Here is a 24,485-nt window from a genome sequence, read left to right as displayed (position 1 = left end):
ACCCGGGAACTGCAGTTTTACCAAAATAAACCACAGACATAAATTGAAGAAAATGAAAAACCAGGAAAAAAAAAAAAAGCAACAGAGAGGAAGGAAGATGCGTTTCTCCACTTGCGGAATAGCCTCTGTAAGAGCAAAGCCGTGACAGCTCTGCGACCCCCTGAATATTTTGCTCGCATGCTGCTTCCAAACATTTAATGCAAAACAGTCTGTGGCTACGGCTTGCCGGAGAGAGAAGTTTTAAGAGAAATCTCAAGGTTTCCCCTACCTGATCTGAACTTGCTCCGAATCAGCAAGGAGTGCTCAGACCCCAGGAGTGTCATGGTGACTCGGGGATCAGATCCAGACGCCCCTCACTTAAACCATTAACTTCCTCCACAGAGAAAAGCCGACCAGACCACAGCTAGTGCTCAGGATTCATCCAGCTCTCCTGGACTCTCTGGGTGCTTTTACAGCTGGCTGGCAAGAAGCAGCAAGTGGCTTTGAAAGATTTGGTCCCATCCAGCACTGACCCTCCACAGACACCAACTGCTCCCCCTATGCTGTGTTGAACTAATTAACGTGGAGCTAGCAGGAGCCTCCTCCTGCCTGGAGTTTACTACCAGCAGCTGGGTGTCCTGGCTGATGTCATCGTCTAGCGGGGAGCAGCGACTATCGGAAAGGGTCTTAGCAAAGACAGAAGTTTGATATCTGATACTAATTACTACCGGCCGGTACGCAGCCAATCAGGGCGCTCCCTGTCTTGGCCGACTTTGGGAGCCGCTCGGAAATATCAACAGAGTGAGGGCTTAACTCTTTGCAGCGTGGTGCGAGGCAGGCCCTGCGACCTCCGGCTCCCACACCAGGGCGGCCAGTGTGGTTTTGGGGTATGTGTGCCCCTAAGATGAAGGAAGGGCTGGGGTCAGGGCAAGTGTCCCGGGGAAGGGTACGGCTGGGTGCAGGTCCTTCCCTGTGAGTGCGGTGTTGGATGCCCTTCCTGGCAGGGAGCCAGTGGATGTGGCTACTCAGCAAACGGAGCTGTGACTCCGGCCACTGCTGCCCCTTGTCTGGCTTGTTTGGGTGCTGACGCACAGAGCAGGCTGTGCCCTGGGCTGCACAGATCCTGGGCTGTGCAAGAAAGCTGAAAGTGAGCACAGGGGTGCTCAGGTGTTTTGGCTGCGCTTCCCTCCTGCAGCATAGGCGTGCCCAAAGCTGCGCTGCTTGGTGCACGCCTTTGCCGGTATGTGGCTGCATCCATAGGATTATGCACTTGAGATGCTCACATATGCTGTGGCTCAGGTAACACATGCTGCAGGCACTCAGAACATGTCCTCTTGTTCTGTTACACACAGACACTCAGAATGATGCCAAATAAATGAGGCAGGGCTAAATCTTGACTTAAAGTTGCCTGTGATATAGACGAGCACTGTAATCCCAAGGAGGCTGGGCACAGCCATGTGCTGGACATAGCTACAATGGAGCATGTTTCTCCACCTGCCATACATTCTCTCAGAGAAGAAAAACTTTTTGCAAACAATCAAAGTAAAGAGGTGCAGATCCTTTGAGGCTCCGCATCCCCAAGCCCATGCCTGGTTCACCTGAGGTAAGTGGAAGGAAATGAACTGATGGCACCTTTTCCCTTGTAACATAAGTGGTACAAATTAAGCTAAGTCAAGGACAGGTCTCAGCTCCCCTAACACATATGGGTCTCACCTGGGAAGCTGCCTAGATTCCTGCTAGATCATAAGTGTCCACCTAAAAACTCCTTCAGAGGTGGTTTGGGGTTTTTTTGTTTGCCTTTTTTTTTTTTTTTTTTTTATCCTGTGGTTTCTGGGAAGTCCTCTTACACGTTTTGGCTTGGTGATAGGAATTTCAGGGCTTCCAGACTCCTAGGCCCATGTTGTCAGAGACCTTAGAAACCCAGTAGCCCCAGAAGCTGTGATTCCAGCAGTGCCCCACTGACAGCTAAGAAGTGCTGGGGTCCCTCACCCTTATGTCGTCCATGCGATGTGGCTGCTCTGAGCTGAGCCCTCTATTTTTTGTGGGCTGGACATGTGTTTTCCTGGTCATGCTACATCTGATGAAGTGGATATTCCTTAATGTCTAGCGAGGAAGAGGTTATTGGAATAAATTAATCTCTAAGCATGGACCTGAGTCAGTAAACAGAGCCCTACTGCAGTGTCCAGCAAGCTGGCCAGGAGGCTTGTTCCTTACTAATCTTTCCTAATGTTTAGTCCACTATGTTTGAAATGTCCCATCTAATGGACTGCTCCGCATAAGTAGTGCTGTCCTGAAACAAATGCCACCATTCAGCAGAATCACACCACGAGCGGCTCAAGGACAAGACAGGACTCATCGACACCCACAGTCTCAAATTGCAGCTGCTTGTAGTTTTTTGTATTGCAAACTCCTGTATGATTTATTGCCCCTCCTGGACAAAGCCTGCTCAGGTATCTCTGCTCCCTTTGGAGCCTGCCAGTTCCTAAATTCTTCTCCATCATGCATTAGCTGGACCTGCCTGAGGAGGCTCTGGCCATACAGCACCTCATGTGCTGATCTCACCCTGGATCTATCCCTCTGCCCCTTCAGAATTATCTGCAGATGTGATGGACGGGTCCCTGGTTCCACATCAGCCATGAAGACGCACATGTCACCCAGCAGCCCAGAGGAAGGGTCTCCAGGAATTTTGCACTCCAGTGCTATGTCTTCCTGTGAGAATGAGCTCTGCTTCCTCAGTCCCTTCTTGCTGCTACTGGAGTGGTTCATGTTCGTGTCCTTTTCAGCCTGAAATTTACCATCTCCAGTCTTTGGAGTTCTGTGGAAGACAAGTGGAGTGCAAGGGAGACACTGCACGGTGTGATACCTGCTTGGTGTGAGTCTCCCTCTGGCAGTAAAAGGCCATCAGCAGGGATGGCCCAGGAGCAGCAAAGAGCAGTAGGCTGCCCAGAGTGCACTGTGTAGGAACAGGAGCTCCAGGCTTGATATCAAATGCTTGGAGGAGGCTGGCAGGACAGGCCTGGCCTCTGCTGCAAGGCACTCTGCTGAGTGGGCTTTTCCCATCACCTCCACAACTGGCACCTTGTCTCTGCTGAGGCACGTGTACAGAAGAGGACTTGTCAAAAGACCCCACATCAGGGATGTAGACAGTGCAGGAGCCTTCTGCACCCCTCAAGCCCTTGAGTATCATAGTCTTCCCTCTTTCATGGAGATGCATTGGCCACCAAATGATAAATGAAGACAAAGGACTTTTGTTTTCTAGCATGGACTACTAAAATGATTAGTGGGTGAGATGGATATAGGCTGTGGTCTCCTAATTTTTCAGAGCAGTCTGGAGGTGCCTCTAAAACAGAAGCAATTAAAAAAATACAGGTTTTGACCTTCAGAAAATTTTTCACATGGTTTCACACAAGTGTGGTGAAAACTCAGAATTGTTCCAAGGCAGGAAGCAAAGTATTATGGTGAGTCAAAATCAGGAATACACAAGAAAAGGAGGTAGAAAGGTTGGGCAATGATCAACAGGGAAAAGAGTCAAGCACTATATTTATTATTTATTTTTTTTAGATGGGGTAGGGGCTGCAAAATGTGCAGTTGAAAAAGTAAACAGGTTAGTAAAATCCCAGAATGATCGAGAAATTGGTGTGTGGCCTGCCTCAGCTGGGGAGGATGGCCAGACAGTGGCAGATGGAGCCTATTTGATGTGGATAACTTCCTTACTTTCATGTCAGAATGGAGGATGAACCCTGTGAACTCCCAAGCACAGAAGCCTGCGAGATGGAGTCATGCAAAGATCACAGGTTCCCTGAGCTTGAGTCACTGTGAGTGTGTACAGAGGCTAAGTGAACGTCGTGGTATCTATGCTTCAGAGTAAAGCTTTCTACTTAATTGTTTGGTGACTGTTCAGCCAGATTAATGCAAAGTGTGATGTGATTTAGCAGGCACATCCCGGTTGGTAATTTGCTAGGGATGTATGTGATGTCCCACCTGGCTGGCCTGACCTCCATTTTAATGGGATACATTTGTTCCTCCCTACTCTTTTCTCAGGACTTTTTATTAACCTGCAGACAATTCCTGAGCAGTTACCCTGGAGGGCACATGTCAGACCAGCACTGCATATGGGAGGTTGTACTGGACATGTATCCCAGGGCATGTAGGTAGTTCTCCACTACATGAAAGAGTGAGCCTGCTTCTGTCTAAGCCCATTTACACCAGATACTTAGCTGTGTGAGGCACCCCAGCATCCCCTCACACAGCGTGCGTTTCTCAGTGCCAGGGTTTGCTCACAAGAGATAGGATCATAGAATCATAGAATCATTAACGTTGGAAAAGACCCTTAAGATCATTGAGTCCAACCGTTAACCTAGCACTGCCCAGTCCACCACTAAACCATGTCCTCAAGCACCACGTCTATCCTTCTTTTAAATACCTCCAGGGATGGAGACTCAACCACTTCCCTGGGCAGCCTGTGCCAGGGCCTGACAACCCTTTCAGTGAAGAAATTTTTCCTAATATCCAACCTAAACTTCCCCTGGCACAGAGTCTGTTCTGAATGCCAGTGCCTGTGCAGTATTGCTGGTGTTACGGCTTTGGTCCCTCTTCCCTGCCATTACAAGCCCATGAGGGAAGGGATGAGACTGTTGCAGCTTTCTTTAATTCCTTTTTCTTGTCAGCTACAGCCTGTTGGCCACTGCTAGTCCTTCCCCTGAACTCCCAGATCCCAACAATCAGCATTGGCACTCTGCTGAACAACACCAAAAATGAAAGGGAAGAGCAGAAATATTGAAGTGTCAATCAAGGGGCTAAAAGTGCTGCATACGATCTCATCTAAAAACTCACCTTCTCGTTAAACCAGAACTTTCTTAGGGACACTGAGGACAAACTCTGTGTCAGCACAAAAAACATCTCAAGATGATCTTGCTTATCCGGCACTTCTCTCCCTGCAGCTCCCTGTACAGGTAGTGTTGGAGCCACCACTCTGAGAGCACTGAGGTGCTCTTCTGAGAAGGCTGTAGAAACTGTATTGGTCACTTTGGCAGCCACTAGACTTGGGGCTGTCATTTCCCAAGTCTGAAGTGACCCTAGTCTCTCTTCCTTGAGTGGTAATTGCTAATGCTGGGCTCTTGACTGTGGAGATGCACAGACTGGTCATTTCACTTCCCCGCTCTGTGCGTTATTTACATTTATTGATGTTGAATATCATCTGATGTTTCACCTTTCAGGCATTCAGCATGGAGAGAGCCTTCTGCAACTGTTCGCAGGAAGTTTTACTTCTGACTGCTTTAGGCATTTTGTACCATCAGCCTTTTCCCCTAACGTTTCTGCTGAGGAGCCCTCCCCCAGCACACGTTCTTTTGGCACTCCACAAACTACCTCACTCAGATGTGAAAAATGGCCATTTATTCCTGTCCTTAACAAGTCATTAGTCCCTGGAAGGCTCTTCCTCTTCCCACCTACAGGCTTGGAGCTAGAGGTGTCTGAGGAGAAATCTCATTGAAAGGTTGGTGGAAACCCACAGTCACTGTATTCTTTGGCCCACTGTTTTCCGTACTGTCAGTGAATACTTCAAAGACTTTTGAGCAATTGGTGGGCATGATAGCCCTCATACATAGAATTCCTCCATATTTCTGCTAAATCTATTCAACAAATTTGCAAACTGGAATGAACGTCTACTCATTTATAGTTCCTTGGGTCCTCACTGGAGCCTTTTGTAAAAATGAGCATCAGATTTACCTGATTTTACCTGATTTACCTCCTCCACCCACGGCAGGTAAGGATGTTGGGTCTCACACCATGCTTAGCAGCAGGGACGTGTTCCTTTGAATATTTCAGAGCTCTGCAGTCCTCCGGGACTACCAGGTCCCAGAGATTTGTTACTACTCATTTGACAAATTTCTTCTGAAATCACTTCTGGTGCTACTTCAACAGCTCCTTAATCACATTCCTAGGACAGACAGACCCCAGCATACTACTGGCCCTGGAGATGTTATTACCTGGCCACCATTCTTTCCACCTCTTGTTCTTCTGCTGGTGCTTGCAATGGCTGTTCCTCTCTCCTTGGGATGCTTTACATAGTATGCCAATTTTTTATCCCAAATGAGGGCAGTGCCCTGCCCTTACTAAGCAAGGTAAGTAGGTAAGGTAAGTTGCACAGGTGCATAGGGGAGAAGTAAACCAGTTCATGAGCTCCACTAGGCACCCTACTTAGGTTTCTACTGCCACCTACCCACCTGACATCCTCTCAGAGAATTAACTAAAACCCAGTGTGCTATTTACCACTCCGTTTAATGGAGAGATAAGCCTGTGATGCAATTAAGTGATAATGAAGAAAGCCAGTTAGATTGATAGACAATGCCAGAGCCCGGTTGGGCCAGGAGAAACTTCTGCCGCCTTGTGAACACTGTACCCATGCTGTACCCACAGAGTACCTCCGTGGGGAGCAATGCCACAGGTCTGGCCTGGGTCTTGCAAACTGCGGCCTCTCCCTGCCAGGGCAGGTATGGGAAGGGATCAGGCACACATGGGCTCTGGTGGGAGGCCATGTTATTAGATGACCCCAGGCTTCTGAGGTGGTGAAGATTCAAAGTCCCATGATGTTGATTCCAGGACCTGCTCTTAGAAATCCTTTCTCCCCTCTCCAAAACTGAACAGCCACAAACTATGCCCTGTAAAACCATGCCACTGACAAAGACTGAGATTTTAGAAGAGTTGAAAGACATTTTCTGCTCCTCCTTTCCCCTCCTCCCTACCTCACTCCCTCTCCCTTTCCTCCTCCACGGAATACCAGTGTCCAAACCTTGCAAGCTCTCAGTTCGCTGCCCACGCTTGCTTCTTAGGAGGTGACGCAACCTCTAAGAGAGGACTCATCTCCACAAATGACTCAACTGCTGAATTCACAGTCCAGAGCTGGTGTTTCCCTGTGCTGGTCATTACATGAGAGTCAGCCTTGACCACGTGTATTCTTGATGTCCTCAGGAAACAGAGGTAAGTTGTCTCCCATAAACCTCAGACTAAAGGCAAGGAGGATAGGCACTGAGATCACGCCACAGATACTGAGGCATTTGCCTGGAGGCTATCTGCCTTAGATAGCCCAGCAATAGTCAAACCCTCCACAAGGTCTTCATGTGTTTCCAGAGTTCACACTGCCCAAGCCCTCACGTGTCTGGGACATGTCTGCCACCAGGCACTGTGCTGCACCACAGTCACTGTTCAGCTCTGAAAAGGGCAGGCATTACCACCAGTTGCCACCTTTCTTTGGACGGTGAAACAGGCACATAGGTACCAAAGACTGCAAAGACCAGTATTGCTCCCCGTTCTCCTGTTTCCAGCACTGCTTTAGGCATCTGTGCTGTAAACGGGGTCATATTGACTGCAGTGAGTGAAGGAGTGAGCCTTAAATACCAGAATAAATTAGTCATGGTAGGGAATTCCTTTGAACTGAGAAGTCACACCCCAGAGCCATAAGGATATCAGCTTCGTGTTGCTCACCAGATACCAGGAAGAAGTCCCTTCTAATCTTCCAGCACACCCTATTGTTTATGGTACTGATTTATTTTAAAGCAGATTGTTTGTTCCTATGGAGATTTGCATCTGTGGGAAAAAGACCCAAATGAGCTGATGTTTCTGTGAGATCCCTCTGGGGACTTGTAGGGGTCAGCATGTGACACAGTGTCTGTGCCACAGAAGGCCAGACTCCAGCAGGTCTCAAGGCTGTGGAGCCACAGCCCTAGGGAGGGACATCTCCCAGAGCCCCCCATGGCTGCGCTGCCAGGTGAGGCTGGGGTCTGTCTCCTGCCCTCTCAGCCTCGTGCAGGGGATTCACCTTGCCTGGCCCACTGCTCTGGCATTTGCTTTCTCGTTGCACAGGAGATCCAGCTCAGCACCAGAGAAGACTTGCCCTTTTACCCATGTACTCCAGATACTGCCAGTGTTGATGCCAGCACAGAGTGTATTTACCGGCATTGTCAACAGCAAACCCCTGAATTCAGCAAACTGAATTCACTGCAAGACTTAGGGTTGGATGTAATGCCAAGTAAAAGGTCTTGTAAACAGTTTGCAACTGTCCAAGCAAACAGTTTTTCCCCAAACCTGGTATCCTGCCTGTCACATCTGCTCAGATTGTCCTGTCCTGTAGGAATGAGCCCAATTTGCCTTTGGCTTCTTCTCTCTAGCACCTGGCAGCTCCATTTGGAGAAGAGCCCTCCTGCCGTGACCTTATTTCTTGAATCTCCGCAGCATGCTCTGGGAAGACAAATCTGATGGGACGAAGTCATGACCCTGACTCTCCCCATCCCATGTGTAGGCTAGTGATAATTTGCTGGATGCTTGTGTAGCTGTGCTGGCAAAGGTCCCATGGGGAGATGCAGCTGTACTGGCACAGAGCTCTGTGCTGAATGTCTCCAGGCTGGTATAACGCTGAATCCTGAAGGAGGAGGAAGGCTGGAGAGACATTTGCCTTTGCAAATACGTTGCTCAGGAGGGGTGCATTCTTCCATTCATAACCAATACAGCTGTAATAAACTGAGTGTCAGGCAGGCATTACAGGGAAACCAGTAGGCAAGGCTCACAAGGAGCTCTGGATATCCTTTGAAGATACCTACTGCCAGGATATCATCATGTTGATAGAGAGTGGAAGAAGCAATCTTTCCCTGAGAGAGACGTTTACAATGGGCCAGGTGAACTGCCCATTAATGGGTCTCAATGATGGAGACACCAATCACTGCAGTCATCTGAAGTTAGGGCAGATATGAATCTTCTGCTCTGAGACTGCCCTAGCAGAGCTCCAGCTGTGCTGTTGGTCATGGTCTTTAGGAACCTGCAAAGAAATTATCTTTTCTTTTCATGCCTGAGACTCAGCCCTGGGGTGAATTGCACAGAAAAGAGGTCCTCTGGCTCTCACATGGCAAACAGTCAGGATATTCCTCTCCATGACCTGGGACAGACACAGCTTTTCTGAGCTGAAGCTAGCAAAGCAGGAGTGTCTCTGTCACTGTGAAGCAGAAGTGGCCTCTGGGGAATTGTTCAGAATGATCCTAGCTTGGTTCTAGCTCAGTGCTTAGCCCAGAGCATGGTATTTCTCTGGTCAGGAAGCTGTGAGCATGGATGGTCCAACACAACCCAGTCCTTACCTTCTGATTGCATCAGGCCCTAGGTAAGCGCCATCGCAGTGGCATTTGCCTACCTTGAATTTGCCACCGTCTGCCAGGCATTTTAGCTGGTCTGTTACCTCCCCATCTCCTTGTAGAGCTTGAGGGCAGGAATTTATGGTGGAGATGTCATGAGCTCTTCCCATTCTGACAGCAGACAGGCCTTGCTTGAATTCGAGCTGTGAACTATTTATCACAGTGCTGCAAGCATCCAAGCAAGGTCCCTTAATTTATGAAGATCCAGAAGATATTATGCAATTGACAACACGAACACAAAAATACTTCTGCACTTTACTAAAGCTACTATTAAGCTGCCTGATGTTTTCATCATAATATTTACTTCTTTGTAAATACACTAAATTCTCCAATCCCAATCAAAACAGAGAGATCAGAAAATGAAAATAGGGAGATGACATAGCTGTTTAAAGATTATGTAAAATGTTTTTTAGTAGCATAAATATTTGATTGTAAAGCTCTGCCTGTTGTGTTTATCGAGCAGGGATGTGCAGTGAGTGCAGAGAGCTGCTGCAGCCGGGCACTGCAGTGGAGGCTGCCCCATGTCCCTGCCCGTCCCTTCCCATGCGATCCAGGCTGCCGGGATGGTGGATGCACGAACAGTTGTCCCTGTCTCGCTGGCTCTGGCCAGTGGGCAGAGTGGGGGGCTCACCGACCAGTCCTTCGGCAGCGATGGCTGCAGCCAGTCCATCATCTCCAGGAGTCTCAGGGCAGGGTGGGTCAGAGGGGGTGAAGGAAGAGTTAAAGGCTTGAAGTCTCAGCCTGGTTTGAGGCTGGGGAGGTCAGCGGGAGGAGTGATGCTCTTGATGGGGATGCTGGCTTGAGCACAGCTCTTAGGTCAAGCGGGCTGCACTGGCAGGAGTACAAGGTACTCGGGGACCTCCTCTGTCCATGCAGAGCAGGGGGAAGGGCCAGGCTAAACATGGCCCATGCTGTCTAGAGGCAGCAGCAGTCTGGTCTGTGGGATGGAAGATGCCAAGAGCTGCCTCCTGACTCATGATCATGGGGGGACACCAAGGTCAGGGCTCTGGCCTCGGCGGGAGGGCCAGCACAGCAGCACCGTGTGCCCTGAGCGTACCCCTGGTATGGACCCACAGAAGGCAGAGGGTCTTGTCCCCCATGTCCCTGCTGGGAGATGGTGGGGAGGAGGACTGGAGGTGGGCTTTGCAGATTCCCTGTGGGCACAACTGAGGGAGGCGTATGCTGAGTGGGACCACGTATTTCTGTGTCTCACAGCCGGGGCAGGCGAATTTCTATTTTAATCCACTGGAGATGACGTTTTGGGGATGGTTTCCCAATGGAGCTGGGCAGGGACAGCAGAGTCTGGTGACTTGCTCCTCTCAGGGGACTTCTTTAGCACCAACGGCTGCTCTGACATCTCAGGCCACAATCAGGGTGCTCTCAGGTGCTGAGCTCCCCTTGCAGCAGTGCCTGGGGTAAGCCTCAAATGCTGCACCCCAAGGAATCAGGGACTTACTCCCTTCATCCAACAAGTACCTCGTGCATGGTGCAAACCAAGCCTACGGATTGGCTGCATGTGTCCTTCCTCCTGCATCCCTCAAGCTTCTCCTCCTTCTCCTCCTCCCTTGAGCAGCCAGCCACACAGGTCACCCCAGGCAAGAGTCCGAGCATGCCTTCACATTCCCAGACCATGCTGCTCGATCTGCTCTACCTGCTCTCTAGGCTGCAGGTTGACTGTGTGTTCCTGAAGGGATGTCACGGTGAATGAGACAGTTGCTGCATGCAGTAAGTGCTTGGCTCTCCTGCCTTTAATGCCAGCCAAATGTGCACCCCCTCCAGGCAATCCTCGTCCTGCCCCAGCTTGGGCAGCACACATTGCAGCAGCATTGGTGCTCAGGAGTCTCTACCAAAGCATGTGAAGGGGAAGGCTGGGGCCGGGGTGATATCTCTACAAGCAAGGCTTCCCAGCCAGCCAGTCTTGTGCAAGCAGCTGCGTGACCAATATTGAGAGCAATAAGGAACATGTGAGCCTCCAGCCTGAACTGATGTGTTCTGTAGCAATGATGAGCCTTTGACTGCTTACTGGATGGCCAGTGCAGGCAGGAAAGGTTTTTTGTGCCTGGCCTGGTTGCTCCAGGCTCTGGTGGCTTGGTGGCTGGCTGGAGATGAGGGAGCAAAGAAATAGCAGTGCCAGCATCACCTCCAGAGCCCCCAGATTACACGCGTTGCTGACCTGTGTCCCCCCCTCACCCTCTGCTCGCTGAGTGTTTGCAGAGAGATACTTGGCAGCACGCAGGTGTCCAGAGAGGCTACACAAGTCCCATTAGTTCATGGGAGAGGCTCGGTAGCCAGGCAGTGCAGAAACTGTCAGGCTAACAGACCCAAGGAGGACGTGCCTGAGCAGGGCAGCGTACCCCGAGAGGCTCCGCAGGGCCCTGGCCGACGGAGTGACCTGGCTTCTGTTCCCTCTGCAGTGGGACTTCGGGGAAGTCACGTCTCCTTTCGATTTCCTTATCTCTTAACGCGGGATAATGAGGCTAACTCCTTCGTAAAGCTCTTGGAAATCTCCCACCGAGCAGGGCCAGATAAGAGCTGTATTGTTGTAAGCCCTGCAGCAGCTCCAAAGCTTGAGGTTTTGCTACAAAGCAGCCTACCCAGCGCTACCTCTGCTCTGACGATGCAGGAGAGTGGCAACAAATTGAACATTTCCATCCACATCCCTCCCTCCTGCCCACTAAACTATCTCGACACAGCCACTTGTTTTGTGGTTCAGCCCTAAATAAGGAGCATGTTTTTGGGGAGGGGGTGTGACAGGCACTAGCAAGCGATACGAAGCAAAGCTGGGCCCGGGTTAGTGGCGAGCAGAGCTAAAGCCCCAGATATACATCGGATGGGCTGGGAGCATTATGTATTTCTGGAATGCCTTCTGGTCTTTATTAAAATGAAACCACAGCCAGCCCAAGAGAGCTCATCGCCCAGGCACGGGGCCAAGTATAAGTTACTTCTACAAATATTTATTTAACCATATCAATGACAAACTCTTTTGTATAAATGTTTTTATTTAATCATAATTTACCAATTATTTTAAATCAATTGTTTGCCTGGATTCTAAACACTAATCAAGAGGCTTGCATTAGCATTACTCAGGCGGATTAGATGCATTATTTCACTGATGCTTGTGCCATTGCTTGCCTGCCTTGGCCATGGAAGAGGGTGCAGATGGATCCTAAATTTCACTCAAACTGTCAGATCCCTGGAGGACCATGCCTGCGGCATTGCCAGCCCTCCCCACCTAGGTGACCTCTGGGTTCAGCTGAGTTCCTCAGGCACAGGGACGCACAGACGCTGATCCCACCTGAGCCTCTCAGGACAGGACTTTCCTCCAGTCTCCCTGGGCTAACGGTCCTTCCCTCATGCAGGTGCCAGCCCCATCACAGATGCTTCAAGTGCCCTGCCCTGCCACTGATTACCCCTCACACCTGAGCCTGGACCTTTTGCTGGTGTGGGAGAGGTTTCTCAATGTCCCCTCAGCCCAGAGTATCTTGCAGGTATACGAGTGTGGCCATGGTGGTTTGGGGCAGAACAGGAGCCCGTGGATGATGGCGTTTGTGTCCAGTGTCTAGCACCCTGCTCCCAGGCCTCTGAGCTCCCTTACCTCCTCAGGAGCACCCTGGAAGGCCCCCAGCTCCCAGGCACCATTTACCCCAGCTCCCTCACACATGGACCTTCTCCAGCCCAATTGTCCCACCTCCATTCTCGAGATTAAACAATGTGTAAAACCAGAGAATCTGCGACCCCTGCAGGGCTCTGCCTCCTTCAAAGCACCGCGAGATGTGGTGGGGGCATGGCCAGCAGAGCCACTGGGGAGATGGACGCTGTTGGGCTTGGGGGCCGGCACCCATCAGCACGCCCTGGGAGCCCTGCGCGCTGCGGCCTCTCACTCGCACACGGCAGCCCTCGGGGAGCCGCTAGTCCTGCACAGCCGCGCAGACCTGAGGCAAGAGCAGGAATCTGCTCGTTGTGATCTGCCCGCATTGTTTATTTATAAGATTTCAGGCTGCTACTGTCTTGCACCTTGGCTCACTGCTCCACAGCGCCTGCTGTAAGCACCGGGTCTGCAGGGAGTTCTCCGTTCACGCACGTATCTGTTCATCATCTGTGGCAGAGACTGCGCCGTTTACAGCATGTGAGCTGCCAGCTTCCCGAGAATACCGATTCCCCCTGCAGCCCTCCACAGGGCAGCTGTCTTTCTGCTGCAAAAAAATCACCCACCGCTGGCCTTTCATCTGGGGTATCTGAGATGTCTTCCCCCACCGGTCACCGTTTAATCAGAAATGGGAGCTGTGTTGCCATGAAGCTGGGAGAGCTGGTGGTTAATCCTGCTTACAGCAGCCTCCCCAAGTCTCCCGCTTCAAACAGTTTCGGCTACTTGAGCAGGAGAGAAAGCAGAGACTGTGAAATTCTGCCAGCTGGGGAGGGATACGGAGGTGCCAAGGTTTACAAAACAAAAATTGGAGATGAATAACCTGAGCAAAGGCTTTGTTACAATGCTGCAGCAGAGACGCAAAATTTCCAGAAAATTCCTTCCAAGATAATAAAACCCAAATAAACAAAAGGAGAAAATGGGGCAAGTTTTATATAACCATGGGACTTACCTACTGTTTTAAAGCTTATGAAAATAGAAATCAATGCTAGGTATAACCTTTCAACATTTAAGTATATGTTTGTTTTTTCCGAATGATGAGAAATAGACCCGCTGCTGGAGACAGAGCAGCATTGCACTTCAAAACCCGTAGCTGTATGTCCCTGTGGTCGTACCTCTCCAATGAGAAAACGTTAAAGCAATGGTAATGGGGAGCTTCCTACTGTTGACTTGTAAACAAACAGGAAAGTTATTTGGACAGGGCTCTGAGATGCTATGTAAACATAGACCTAATGTTATAATGCAGATGAAGAGGAAACGCTTGGAAATAAAATAATTTCACACACTGCTTTAAAAAGCCTTTTCCTGTCCATTCTGAGGGAAAATGAACCAAAAGGAGGTGTCTGTCCTTGTTCTTTATAATATCCTATTTCTTACAAATCTGTTTTTAGGAATTAACTTTTTTTTTTTCCTTGAAAGTATTGAGGGATTTTTCAGAGCCTCACATCTCTGGATGAGGCCTGACCCATGCTGGCTGTAAGAGGTGAGTCCTCCCTGTGCTGGTGGGAGGTGGCAGTCCCGGGACAAGCAGGGGATGCCTTTAACCCCCTGCTCTGTTGTAAGTAGCAAGGCTGCTGTTCTGTGAGAGCCACATTCATCCTTCCCAACTTGACTGTCTAAAAATTAGATGCAGAGTTCAGCTTTTAGGTCTCCTACACAGCCAAAGGACAAAGGCAGGTGCCGGCAGAGGGCCATCTGCTCTGCTTGTCTTCCACCCTGAGCTGAGACTGGGAGGAACTGGTCTTTGGAGGAAACGTTTTCTTTCCGTCAAGCAGAGAGGAAACCTAGATGACAGCTAAGACTAGATTCTATCTATCAGATAACTGACGTGAGAGGAGATGAATCCCACCAGACGTGGCCGAGACCAAAGGACAGAGAGGACAGTTGATCGCTGGACAGCACAGAAAGATGAGTGTAGAGGGAATGGACTTGTGGGGGCCAAAGCGATTCCTGGTGAAGCGAGAGCAGTGCAGTGGCATGGTAGGAAAAGAGCAGATCTGACTTCGTGGGAGACAGAGATGCAAGCAGTACTGAATAGTGACATTAGAAAGCATGCAAAACAGGCCGGGAAACCTGGTGATACAGAGCAACTTAACGAGCACCTGGGCTGAACGCTGGAGCAAGCCCTCTTCTGCCCTGCTCTCACCTTCTCTCCAGTCTTTTCTAAAACCCTCCCCAGCTGGCCAGCCAAATCTGCGTAGATATATTAAGGAGTTGCGGTGTTTATGGTAAAAGCGTGAAATCTGTCAGTCTAAGGATGTGACTTAACAAAACCTTCAGATGTGGAGCTGTTGCCAACTCGTACCCCGTTAGCTGGGACAACATGGAAAATATCATTGTTTTACAGCTGTTTGAGGGATGGATTCCTGGTTTTGGTTCAGCCTGATCTTGTCACTGGCAGAAGCGTTTAAGTTTACTGCACAATTACAACCCAAATTGTGTCATCTAATGTCAGTGTCCCTTTGTGGGCCTGGCAGAGGGAGGATGACATTAGGGGTCCTTATGTGGCAATGGGATGGTTTAAGTGGATATGAGTTTGGTGAATAGATAGCAGTCATTGAAAAGAGACCAAAGTGGCTTCCCTCAAATGCCTAACTCCATCTTGAATGTCTCTCTTGTCCTATGTGGTGTTGTGGGCCCAGCACATCTGTGTCAGTCTGGCCTGTGTGCCAGATGTCAGTGGGATGGTGAGGCCCTGCTGCAGTGTGTGCCAGCTTTAGCCCCTGTACAATAAATCTGGAGTGTCTTGTACCAAGTAACGTGCTGTCAGTCTGTGTAATGAATCTGGGTCTCCTTGGAAAAGGCCTCAGAAAGCAATCCCTGGGGCCCTTTGCATGGGATAATACTAATAACATATGTCGGGGCTGTTCACATCCAAGGTATCACAAGCCTTTGTACAACGCCTCCAGTCAGAGGGCTCCTACAGGGAAATGCCACAGACTGCAAGACATGACATTTTTTTCTTGACCAAGCTCACAAGCGAAATAATGTGAAGATCACTGAGGACAGTGAGGTTCTTGGTTCACTGCAACATCTAAGTCTGTTCAGTGCTGGTGACTGGAGGATCAGATGGTGCGAAGGGATAAAAGAGTTTGAAGCCACAGTAAGAAAAAGAAACTGCCTGACAATGATCTGCAGGACAGACAAAATCAAGTGAAAGATGTCTCTTTCATGAAATATCAAAGTACTTGTTCAGGTCAGGGAGAACTGTAGAAAAGTGGATATGCTGTAGGAATTTATTCCGACTTATTCTGTCTGAAGAGTGGGCCTCACGTCACACAGCTTCAGACCTCTAATCCTAAACTGGTCATCCAGGCACATCTGGAAATGTTAAATATACTGGGGAACAAGGAAGGATTCCTGGGTTCTGTATTCATTTTAAGCTGAGTATTTACGTAAGATACTTTTCTTATCTTCTCTAACTATTTATAGTTTTGTTTGTATGTTTGGGACCTAGATGTATCCCACTATGCTTCAATAAATCTGAAAGATCTTTGTGGACAAAAAGAAATGTCGTCTGCTCTTAATGAAAAGAAGGTAATCACCGTATTGAGTTACTTGTATAGTTAATATTTTAGTAAATGCTCTCTGGGCAGATGTTGACTCATATATGTTAATTCTTAATTGTTGTTTCTTTAAAAAAATTTAAGAATTAGATGTTTTAGTCTGAAAACTATGAAAACTAGGAATAAACCAGACAAAATAGATTTTTCTTCCAAAAGATCTAAAGTTGTCACTAACACTCCCCACCACAGAGATCGATACAAATGTTGAATGACTTTCAAATACCTGCCATCACCAGGATTGCTTGTGCTGGTGCACGAAGGTGATGGGGTACAAGAACAAGCCGTCCAGCTGATGGGACCACCCGTGTGGTTCCCACACAGAATTTCAGGCACTAAACCCTCAACAAGCAACCTGCCACCGAGCTGGGGACCAGCAGTCCTAGACCTGGCAACAGGTAACCTGAGCAAAGCAGTGACAGAGAGGCAGTTGTGAGTGAGAGGAGCATGTTAAAAGTGACAAATTACAGCAAGAAGAAGAAATTGCATCTTTTGTGAGGAAAGGTTTTAAATTTTTATATAAGAAAGGGGATTCTGCAAGCGCTTTGGTGATTTTTCTTTGGGCTGAGCACAGGTAATTGCCTCAGGCTGCCAAGCAGGGTGATTTAAATACCTCCTTCCTAGCCTCTTTTAATAAAACTGTCTCTGAACACGTCCAGTTTCTCCAGACAAAAGCTATGGAGGGAGTTTCATAGAGTCCTTGGATTAGTGTAAAATGAGATTTACTGTATTCCCTGCAAGTGGCAGCTGGGGTGCCTTCATATCAAAGTGGGGGCAGCAGGGACAGCCCAAAAGTCTGTCTCCTGGAGCGGCTCCGGGACTAGTGGTGCAGAGCACGGTGGTGTGGGATGAGGGAAAGTAAAGGTGTGCTCAGTCCCGTCCCCATCCCGCAGGCTTGGAGGGATGAGCTTGTGAGCTCTGGTACCTGGCCCCATTGGAAATGAAAATAGACATGCTCTGCTCCTTTAATATGCCTTAAATATTCTGAAAATGAAAGGAGGCAGGTTAGTTTTGATTTTGTTTGCTCTGAGATTTTATTTTAATGTAGGTTTGATAACTAAATGGAAAACAAATGTGGTGCATTAAAGGGAGGCGGCCCAGCCCAGCAGCGGGAACAGGACCGGTGCAGGAACATTTTTCTAAAGATCCTTTCTGGAATGTTATTTTGAACTCTTCAAAACGGCAAAGGTTTTTAGACATTGTATGTTTTGTTAAGTGTCCCTTGGGAAAGCTGGGTTTAAAATTAGTCAAACTCTTTCACTTTTTTAAACCCTTCCCTAAAATAGTTGATATAAAATTTGGTGGGAATTCTGCTGAGAGCTTAAATTGGCCAAAATAGACGACCTAATGGAAATGACATTTGGGGAAAAAATGTAAAAAACCTGGTTTTCTTTCTGCCTTCCAATGACATAATCGGGACACGGCAGGACTGCCTGCTCCTCCGAGTGTGGCCCTGACCCCAAGGCTCTGGTCACCAGTTTCCCTCGTACAGGAGAAGGAGGGAAGCAGCTGGGAGAGAGCTAAAAGAGGGAGATGACTGCTCTGGTACAGCACTGCCCGTCCTCCTTGGTTGTATTCCTCTGTGGGCTGACGTTCATCACCCTTGGAGTGCGTAACCTGGTGAGCAGGCCAACAAACATCCACATCTCCATCTAGAGGTGCGTGGTAGAGCTGTTGCTCTCTGATGGGACACCTGGCTGGTTTTCATGTTTGGGAAAGGAGGGGCAGACAGGTTTTGGCCTGAAAGGAAATATGGGTGAGTTCTCCTGGTGACACCTAGAATGATGCTGCATGGAGGTTTCCACCACAGGGGGACCTGGCTCGTCTTCCAGGTGGTCACATCATTGCAGGTGACCAACATCTTTATGACAGCTCACACCACGGTCCCAAGGGACCTGCTTCTGGATGAGACTGTGTCACCCTGCCCTCACCTAAGTGCAAAGGAGGGAGACACCTCCTCTGACTGCTCTGTTCACCATGGGTGTCAGATGTGCCAATTACTATGGGCAGTCCAGGCAACTGCTCCGTGCCCTGGTCCTGTTCTCCGTGGGACGTGAGGAAGGCTTCTGCTCACAGTACCCACCACTCCTCCATGCACTCCTCAGCTGTGACGGCTAAAAATGTGCCCCAGAAACACTCTGGGACCTTGCCCAACCCAGTAGCGTATTTACTCAAGGCATTTTGTCACTTGGGGAGATAAAGCCGCCTTCACACACCTCAGGTTCCTCTCAGTGCAGCTGGGAGATAAGGGTTGAGGGATGCTGGCTCCTACTTGCCATGAACGTTGGAGGATTTTGAGGAGAGGCCTCTTTGGGAAGCCACCTCTGCTATCACTTTGACAGGTGTCAGCTGCACTTCTAGCAGCCAGCCGCAGAGGGAGATTAGCCAAATACATCTCCTGCCCAGAGTGCTTGGGCTCTCCAGGCATTGTTTTAAAACACAGAATGGGAAAGGATTTTGAGCTGAGATAGGGGGCTTTATTCAGAAATGGTCTGACCTAAGGACCTCGCTATCAGCAGCCCCAGCAGCCATCACAAATGGGGTCCTTTCCGAGAGGGGTCTAGCTGATAACAGGGAGGAGGGGCTGTTCTCCCATCACAGACCTCAGTTTAGTGTCTGGTGCGCAGGGGATGAGAATGTCCTTTGCGTTCTGCTTTCTGATCCCCAAGGCATGCCAGAGACATAGCCACATCAGAGTGGCTGCTTGGGAAAGTGGTGATCCCTTTGGAGAAGTAACGTTAAGTAAACTCTTGCACATGTGTGCAAGACATGACACCTGATTTAGGGGATAGCCACATGCCTATGGAAGTTATATCAGCCAGAGAAACAGGCACTTCTGCACAAACACAGCCATGAAAGTTAGCCCTGGCCTGAAGCCTCCTACTTGCTCCTACATGCATGGCCTGCGAGCAGTGGAGTTCAAAGGATGTGGGATATGGCTGTGGGCAGAAGGGAAGAGATGAATCAGTGTGTGGAGAGCAGGTTCTCCCAACAATGGGGCAGGCTCCCATGGAGAAAGCAAGGACTGCTCAAGGGAAGACCAAGAAGTAGCCAAGAATGCAACATGCTGATTGCAGATGTGTAGGGCCACCAGTTTCTGAGGGTGGTGGGTGCACATCAAGTTGAAGAAACTAGTTTAGGAGACAGAGCACTGGTTGGCATCGATGCTCAGGAACCTGCCTTTGTCACCCGTCAGCTCAGGGAAGTCCCTCTCCAGCAAGTCACTTCTTGGCCCGCTTCCCCTCCCACACGGGGTTTACTGAGATGCTAAATTCCTCTGGATAGGGGCTGTCCCTTGTCATGGTCTGTACAGCTCGCATCCAAATGCCTCGTATTCTTGTTACCTCATTGTAGATGGCATTTTTTCTGGAATTTGTGCACTGTTGCCCGGCCAGTCAGATCGCCTGAAGCACCCTGCAGCTTTCCATAAGGATTTTGCTTACCAGCTGTGCCTGATCTATAGGTCGTAATGCACAGTCAGGCCCAGGAGAGGTGCATATTCTGGGCAGGACGTATGTATCCATGGTATGCATCTATTGTGGGGCCCATTCTGGTAGCACTGAAAACTGGCATTCCTCATGGTACCCACATTTTCATGCCAAGCTAAACTTTCTTGTCCTTTTCAGAGATATTTATAGATGGGAATCTTGACAAGAATGAGTTTCTTTTTTGTAAGGAATAGTTTTACTTATTGCTAATTCTGATTTGAGTGTGTGCATGTGCTCAAAAGTGCAAGCAAGTGACAAAAACGTCACCTAAAGAATGTGATAGGTGAATCCCCAGGGGGCACGATGAGGAAAAATTAGACAGTCTTTAAATTGGATGTTAAAAAACTTGACACAAGCAAACATGCTCCTCCTGTTCTGGATGATGCGTGGGGCCAAGGAAAAGGGGCAGGCGCTGCCAGCTGCATCGTGCTGGTGTGTGCTGCGAGCAAACAGCCGCGCTCACAAAGGAGACCTTGCTTCCACACTGCAGACTGCTCATACCTCACTGGAGCAGTATGTGCTTAATTCCAGTGTTTTCCAGAAAGGAATTGTTTGGTTGGTTTTTTTTTTGTTTTGTTTTGTTTTTTTTTTTTCCAGGGGAAAACTATTGGCTAAAAGGATTATATGAAGTTGTCCTCAATTAGACTCACTAATGTCTCTGAAAGGCAAACATATCTGAGCTGTTGTTGGAGGACGGGTTGGCTGGGGGAACAAGCCATTCCAGATTGGAAAAAGCAGTATCTCTCAATAGACTTACTGGAGGTTTTTCACCATTACCATAGTGATGAAAGGAACAACCAGTAGACATGATGGGAATGACCGCATGTGCATTCCTGGCAGCAGCAAATTCTAGGAACACAAGATGGCAGGCATGTCCCACAACCCCTCCCCTCCTCAGCTGCCTGCCTCAGTCCCACTTCCATGTCCTGGATAGTCAACCCCTTTGACTTTCCTTTCCCCAGATCCTGAATACGTCCATGCACTTCTACCTTCTGGTGCCTGCAGTCTCCCATCCTGCATGCTAGGGTTGGAATGTACTCTTAAGTCTCTGCAGACAAAGCTTGTCCTCTGGAAGGCAGTTCCATGGCATTATGAGCAGCAGTAAGTTCTGACAAAAAGCAGTGCAGAACTGTTGAAACCAACTGAATGGTACCCATTTTCTGCTTGTTGGTGAATATAATCACTGCCTTCAGCAAGCAGAGAACTGCATTACTACTGTTAAGTTGCTGTGGTGGACAGTTCCCACCCCTTCTTGGCTGCACACCAAATGACCAAGAAAAAATCTGTAGTACAGCCTGGGAGAAAAGAAAGAGATTTGGTTTTGTCTGCTTGTGAAAGTGTCTGCATCTTGACATGAGCTGGGATGGAGAGGAATTCAAGGAACTTGCCCCTCCCCAGGAAAAAAAGAAAAGAAAACCAATTGCTTCGAAGTGTTTTGACTGCAGAGTGTATATGGAGCAACTAAATAAAGAATAATGCAACACAAATAATGCAGACAAGAGAGATGTATAGGACAATATTTAGAAGCCCAACAGAAGGAAAGGAGGCTTCAAGCACCCATGTTTTACCTCTCAGGTATGAAGCACACACTGGCAGCCTCCAGGTGTCAAAACCTTCTCCTCATGAGGTGCAATGCAGGGCTGCACCTGCAAAGTAAGCTTCAGCAGGGATAAGAGACTGCTTTTGGGGAATCTTGCCCACAGCAGGGCCCTTCTCATACCCCTCAGGAATTAATGAGAAGCTGTTTTAGTACAAGTATGGCAAGCAAGGTTTTCTCACCTTCCTTCCAGGTAGACTAGAGCCAACTTTGGCATAGTTTTGCTACTGCCTGGTTAGCTGAACCATCTGCCTCATGTCTGTGGTCAGCTCTGAGTATCTGCCCAGAGAAGATAATACAGCTTCTCACCTTCAACCATTTCCATCCATTCTTCCCCTCTTGACATTTCAATCTGGCCTAACATAAAACTTTGACACTTCATTAAATATCTCAAGGACTGTGGAAAGGTCTATGAAAACCATTAGCATTATTCCTGCTGACCTTCCTACTTGGTTTTAGCTAAAATTGCATGTTTACAGTTTTGCTCATCATCTTATAGGTTTTAGCACAAGAGGACCATGGTCCACAGCAGGTGCCACCTCACATTATTTAGAGATGCCGAAGCTGTATCTCCAAGGCCATTGACACAGTCTGAGAACAGCCAGCTCCTGGCAGCAGAGACTGCTCCTGCTTGGAGACAGCAGCCTCGCTAAGCACAATAGTGCTCCTTAGAGACAATGTCAAATTTGGCCCAGTGTGACCTTGCCCTGTAGTCACACACAGTTGTCATCTGCTATGCCGCTGCTGTTCCTTCCCATGGAGGGCGACTAACCTGTGCAGCTATTGCACTATACGCTTTTGACCCAGTGATAACCAGACAAGTGTGAAACAAGAACCATCTGCTCTTGCAGATGCCAGTATCTTTGGAAAACCTCCCCAAGAGGAGTGGACTGGGCTTTCCAACACCCACTCTGGCAGCACAGCAAATGGCAGTCAGCACAGGGTGCCTACCTGCATTTTACAATACCCGCCTGCACAGCAGGTAGCATTGACCCAAGTTGAGCTTCAGTGAACCTCCCAAATCTACAAGCACTGGATCGTGGTGGTGATGACTGAGCAGGCTGCTGGGCTGAGGCCATCAGCTCCAGGCCGGTGGCTGGGGCTGTGCTAGGGCTACGTTCACCTGTGTACTTGTGTACCTCGTATCTTTTTCCACCTCTGCTCCAGACTGCTGTAGACAGGCCCTTAAAAACACAATTTAACCATGTTCCCATTGCAGTTCTGCAGAGCCCAGCACCTTCCAGCAGGAACATGACATGATGAACACAGCCCGATCTAGCTGCTGCACAGCCATTTCCCAGCATGAGGCACAAGCGTGTGTACTGCGCTACCTGGTGCCCAGGAAAGAGATAAGCCCCCCTAATCCTTACAATGCATCCTTACAGTAAACCCACATTTGTAGCACCTTGCATGTGACTGTGCTTGTCACCTACTACAGAAAATGATGATAAGGAGCAGGGGAGCACTGTATCTGTCTGAGGTGGGGATGTGGCATCGTGTTGCTCCCAGCACACCAGTCCCGGTGCTGTGCACTGCAATCTGGGCTGACCCATTGAGGGACATCTCCTGTTGCATCCGTGTCACCCTAACTGCAACCTGCTCTGCCAGCTGTGTGTGCTGCTATGAAATTATTGGTCATTTTTCTTTAGAGCACTTGGATACCCGCAGATCAGCTTCCTAGCAGTGCCATTAACAACTCCTGAGGTCAGCAACAGGAAAGTGGTGACAATTCATTCAGACCTCTGGAGCACATAGTTCCCCAGGCCACATAAATAGGCATATGATGATAGCCTGAATGGGTGAATTTAGGATCCCTTTTCCCAGTTTCACCACTAGTTATGTCGTTCTTGGTCTACATACCCCACTGTAATTCCAGCAACTGCAACAAGCAAAGCAAGTTTAAGTCTACAGCCAATGTGATGGGGTCAGGAGTCCGGCAGAGCTTTGAAACAGAGCTACCAAGCTGTCCTTTTCTTCATGCGTATCCCATGAAGACAAAGGGCCTTTAAATACAAAATTATTTCAAATAAAGCCGGGAATTTCAATGTGAGACAGTGAAAAGTAGCAGGCTTTGCAAACAAGATACTCTTGACCCACTGTGCCCTGTCTGGGAGGTCTCTTCAGATTTTCCCTCCAAGGGGAGAGCCCTTACATGAGAGAAGAAAACAGGAAGGGATGTTCAAGCTCAGATGAGGATGGACACAGTTCCTCAGAAGTCTCTGCTTCATGTGCCCCCTCCTTCGTTTCCGGGGAAAGGGTTGGACATCTCAGACAATAGACACAGGAAAGACGTAGTTGAAGCAATCCTCTGGGGAAAACCAGCCCTGGAAGAGGGAGGCCAACATGCCAGCTTCCCAAGCAAGCTAAGACACAGCGGCAGCTCTGGAATGCATTTCTTATTATAATCCTAATCATGACTTTTATTGGTCTATATTTTTGTGGCTATTTCTAATATCACAAATATTTGCATTTCCCTGATTTTCGTAGATCCACATCACATTCTCAGCTGCCATCTGCTCACAGTGCCCTCTCAGAGGGGTTACTCAGCTGAGTGGGGAACCACGCAGGTCAGTCCTTCAACCCCTTGGAGGACCTACGCCAGACATGCAGTGGGGAGTCCCGTGAGGCGGGACCCATCTTCAGCCCCTCCTGCAGAGGCGCATCTGGACATTAGCCTCTTTACTGACACACACTGGCAGCAGGAAAGGCTGGGGCAAGGGGCAGGTCCTGACCCTGTCCTTCAAACATAGCTGGCCTGCACGGTCTTGGCTGTGAAACCTCTCCTGCACTGGGGCGGGCCAGACTCCTCTTGCAGAGAATCAGAGGTCCACGGGACACTCCCTCTTACCAGGCCAGTGAGACACTTGCAGGAAAGAGGTGACTGAATCCCCTTCAGGTGTGATTTCACACCAGAACAGGGTCTCACCTGCATCCCCGGTAAATATCCAACAATCATGTCTTGGCACTGTTCTGCTACAAACTGTTCCCTTGAGCTTCCAAGACAAGATGCTCAGTCAGCTCTGTCAAGAGGTCCACCCC

At 49.0% G+C, this 24,485-nt stretch overlaps 1 protein-coding gene across 7 annotated transcripts in view; it reads right to left on the bottom strand.

Annotated features, from left to right (window-relative positions):
- The window catches only part of MYOCD (myocardin), a 268,262-nt gene that overhangs the window by 41,297 nt on the left and 202,480 nt on the right, over window positions 1-24,485 (bottom strand). Inside the window, exon 1 of one of the 7 annotated variants that reach the window (XM_087751036.1) lies at window positions 269-607. The exons of 5 other annotated variants lie outside the window; for them this stretch is intronic. In XM_087751036.1, the coding sequence (XP_087607162.1) occupies window positions 269-323 (55 nt within the window). In that variant the 5' untranslated portion in view covers window positions 324-607. Of the gene's footprint in view, window positions 1-268; window positions 608-24,485 lie in introns of those variants that run through there. One more of the 7 variants, XM_087751043.1, reaches the window with a different exon arrangement.

This window comes from Nipponia nippon, unplaced genomic scaffold (assembly GCF_047370975.1).
Source record: "Nipponia nippon isolate SJK-2023a ecotype South Korea unplaced genomic scaffold, ASM4737097v1 scaffold_14, whole genome shotgun sequence".
Taxonomy (NCBI): domain Eukaryota; kingdom Metazoa; phylum Chordata; class Aves; order Pelecaniformes; family Threskiornithidae; genus Nipponia; species Nipponia nippon.
This window is presented reverse-complemented; position numbering and strand designations above follow the sequence as displayed.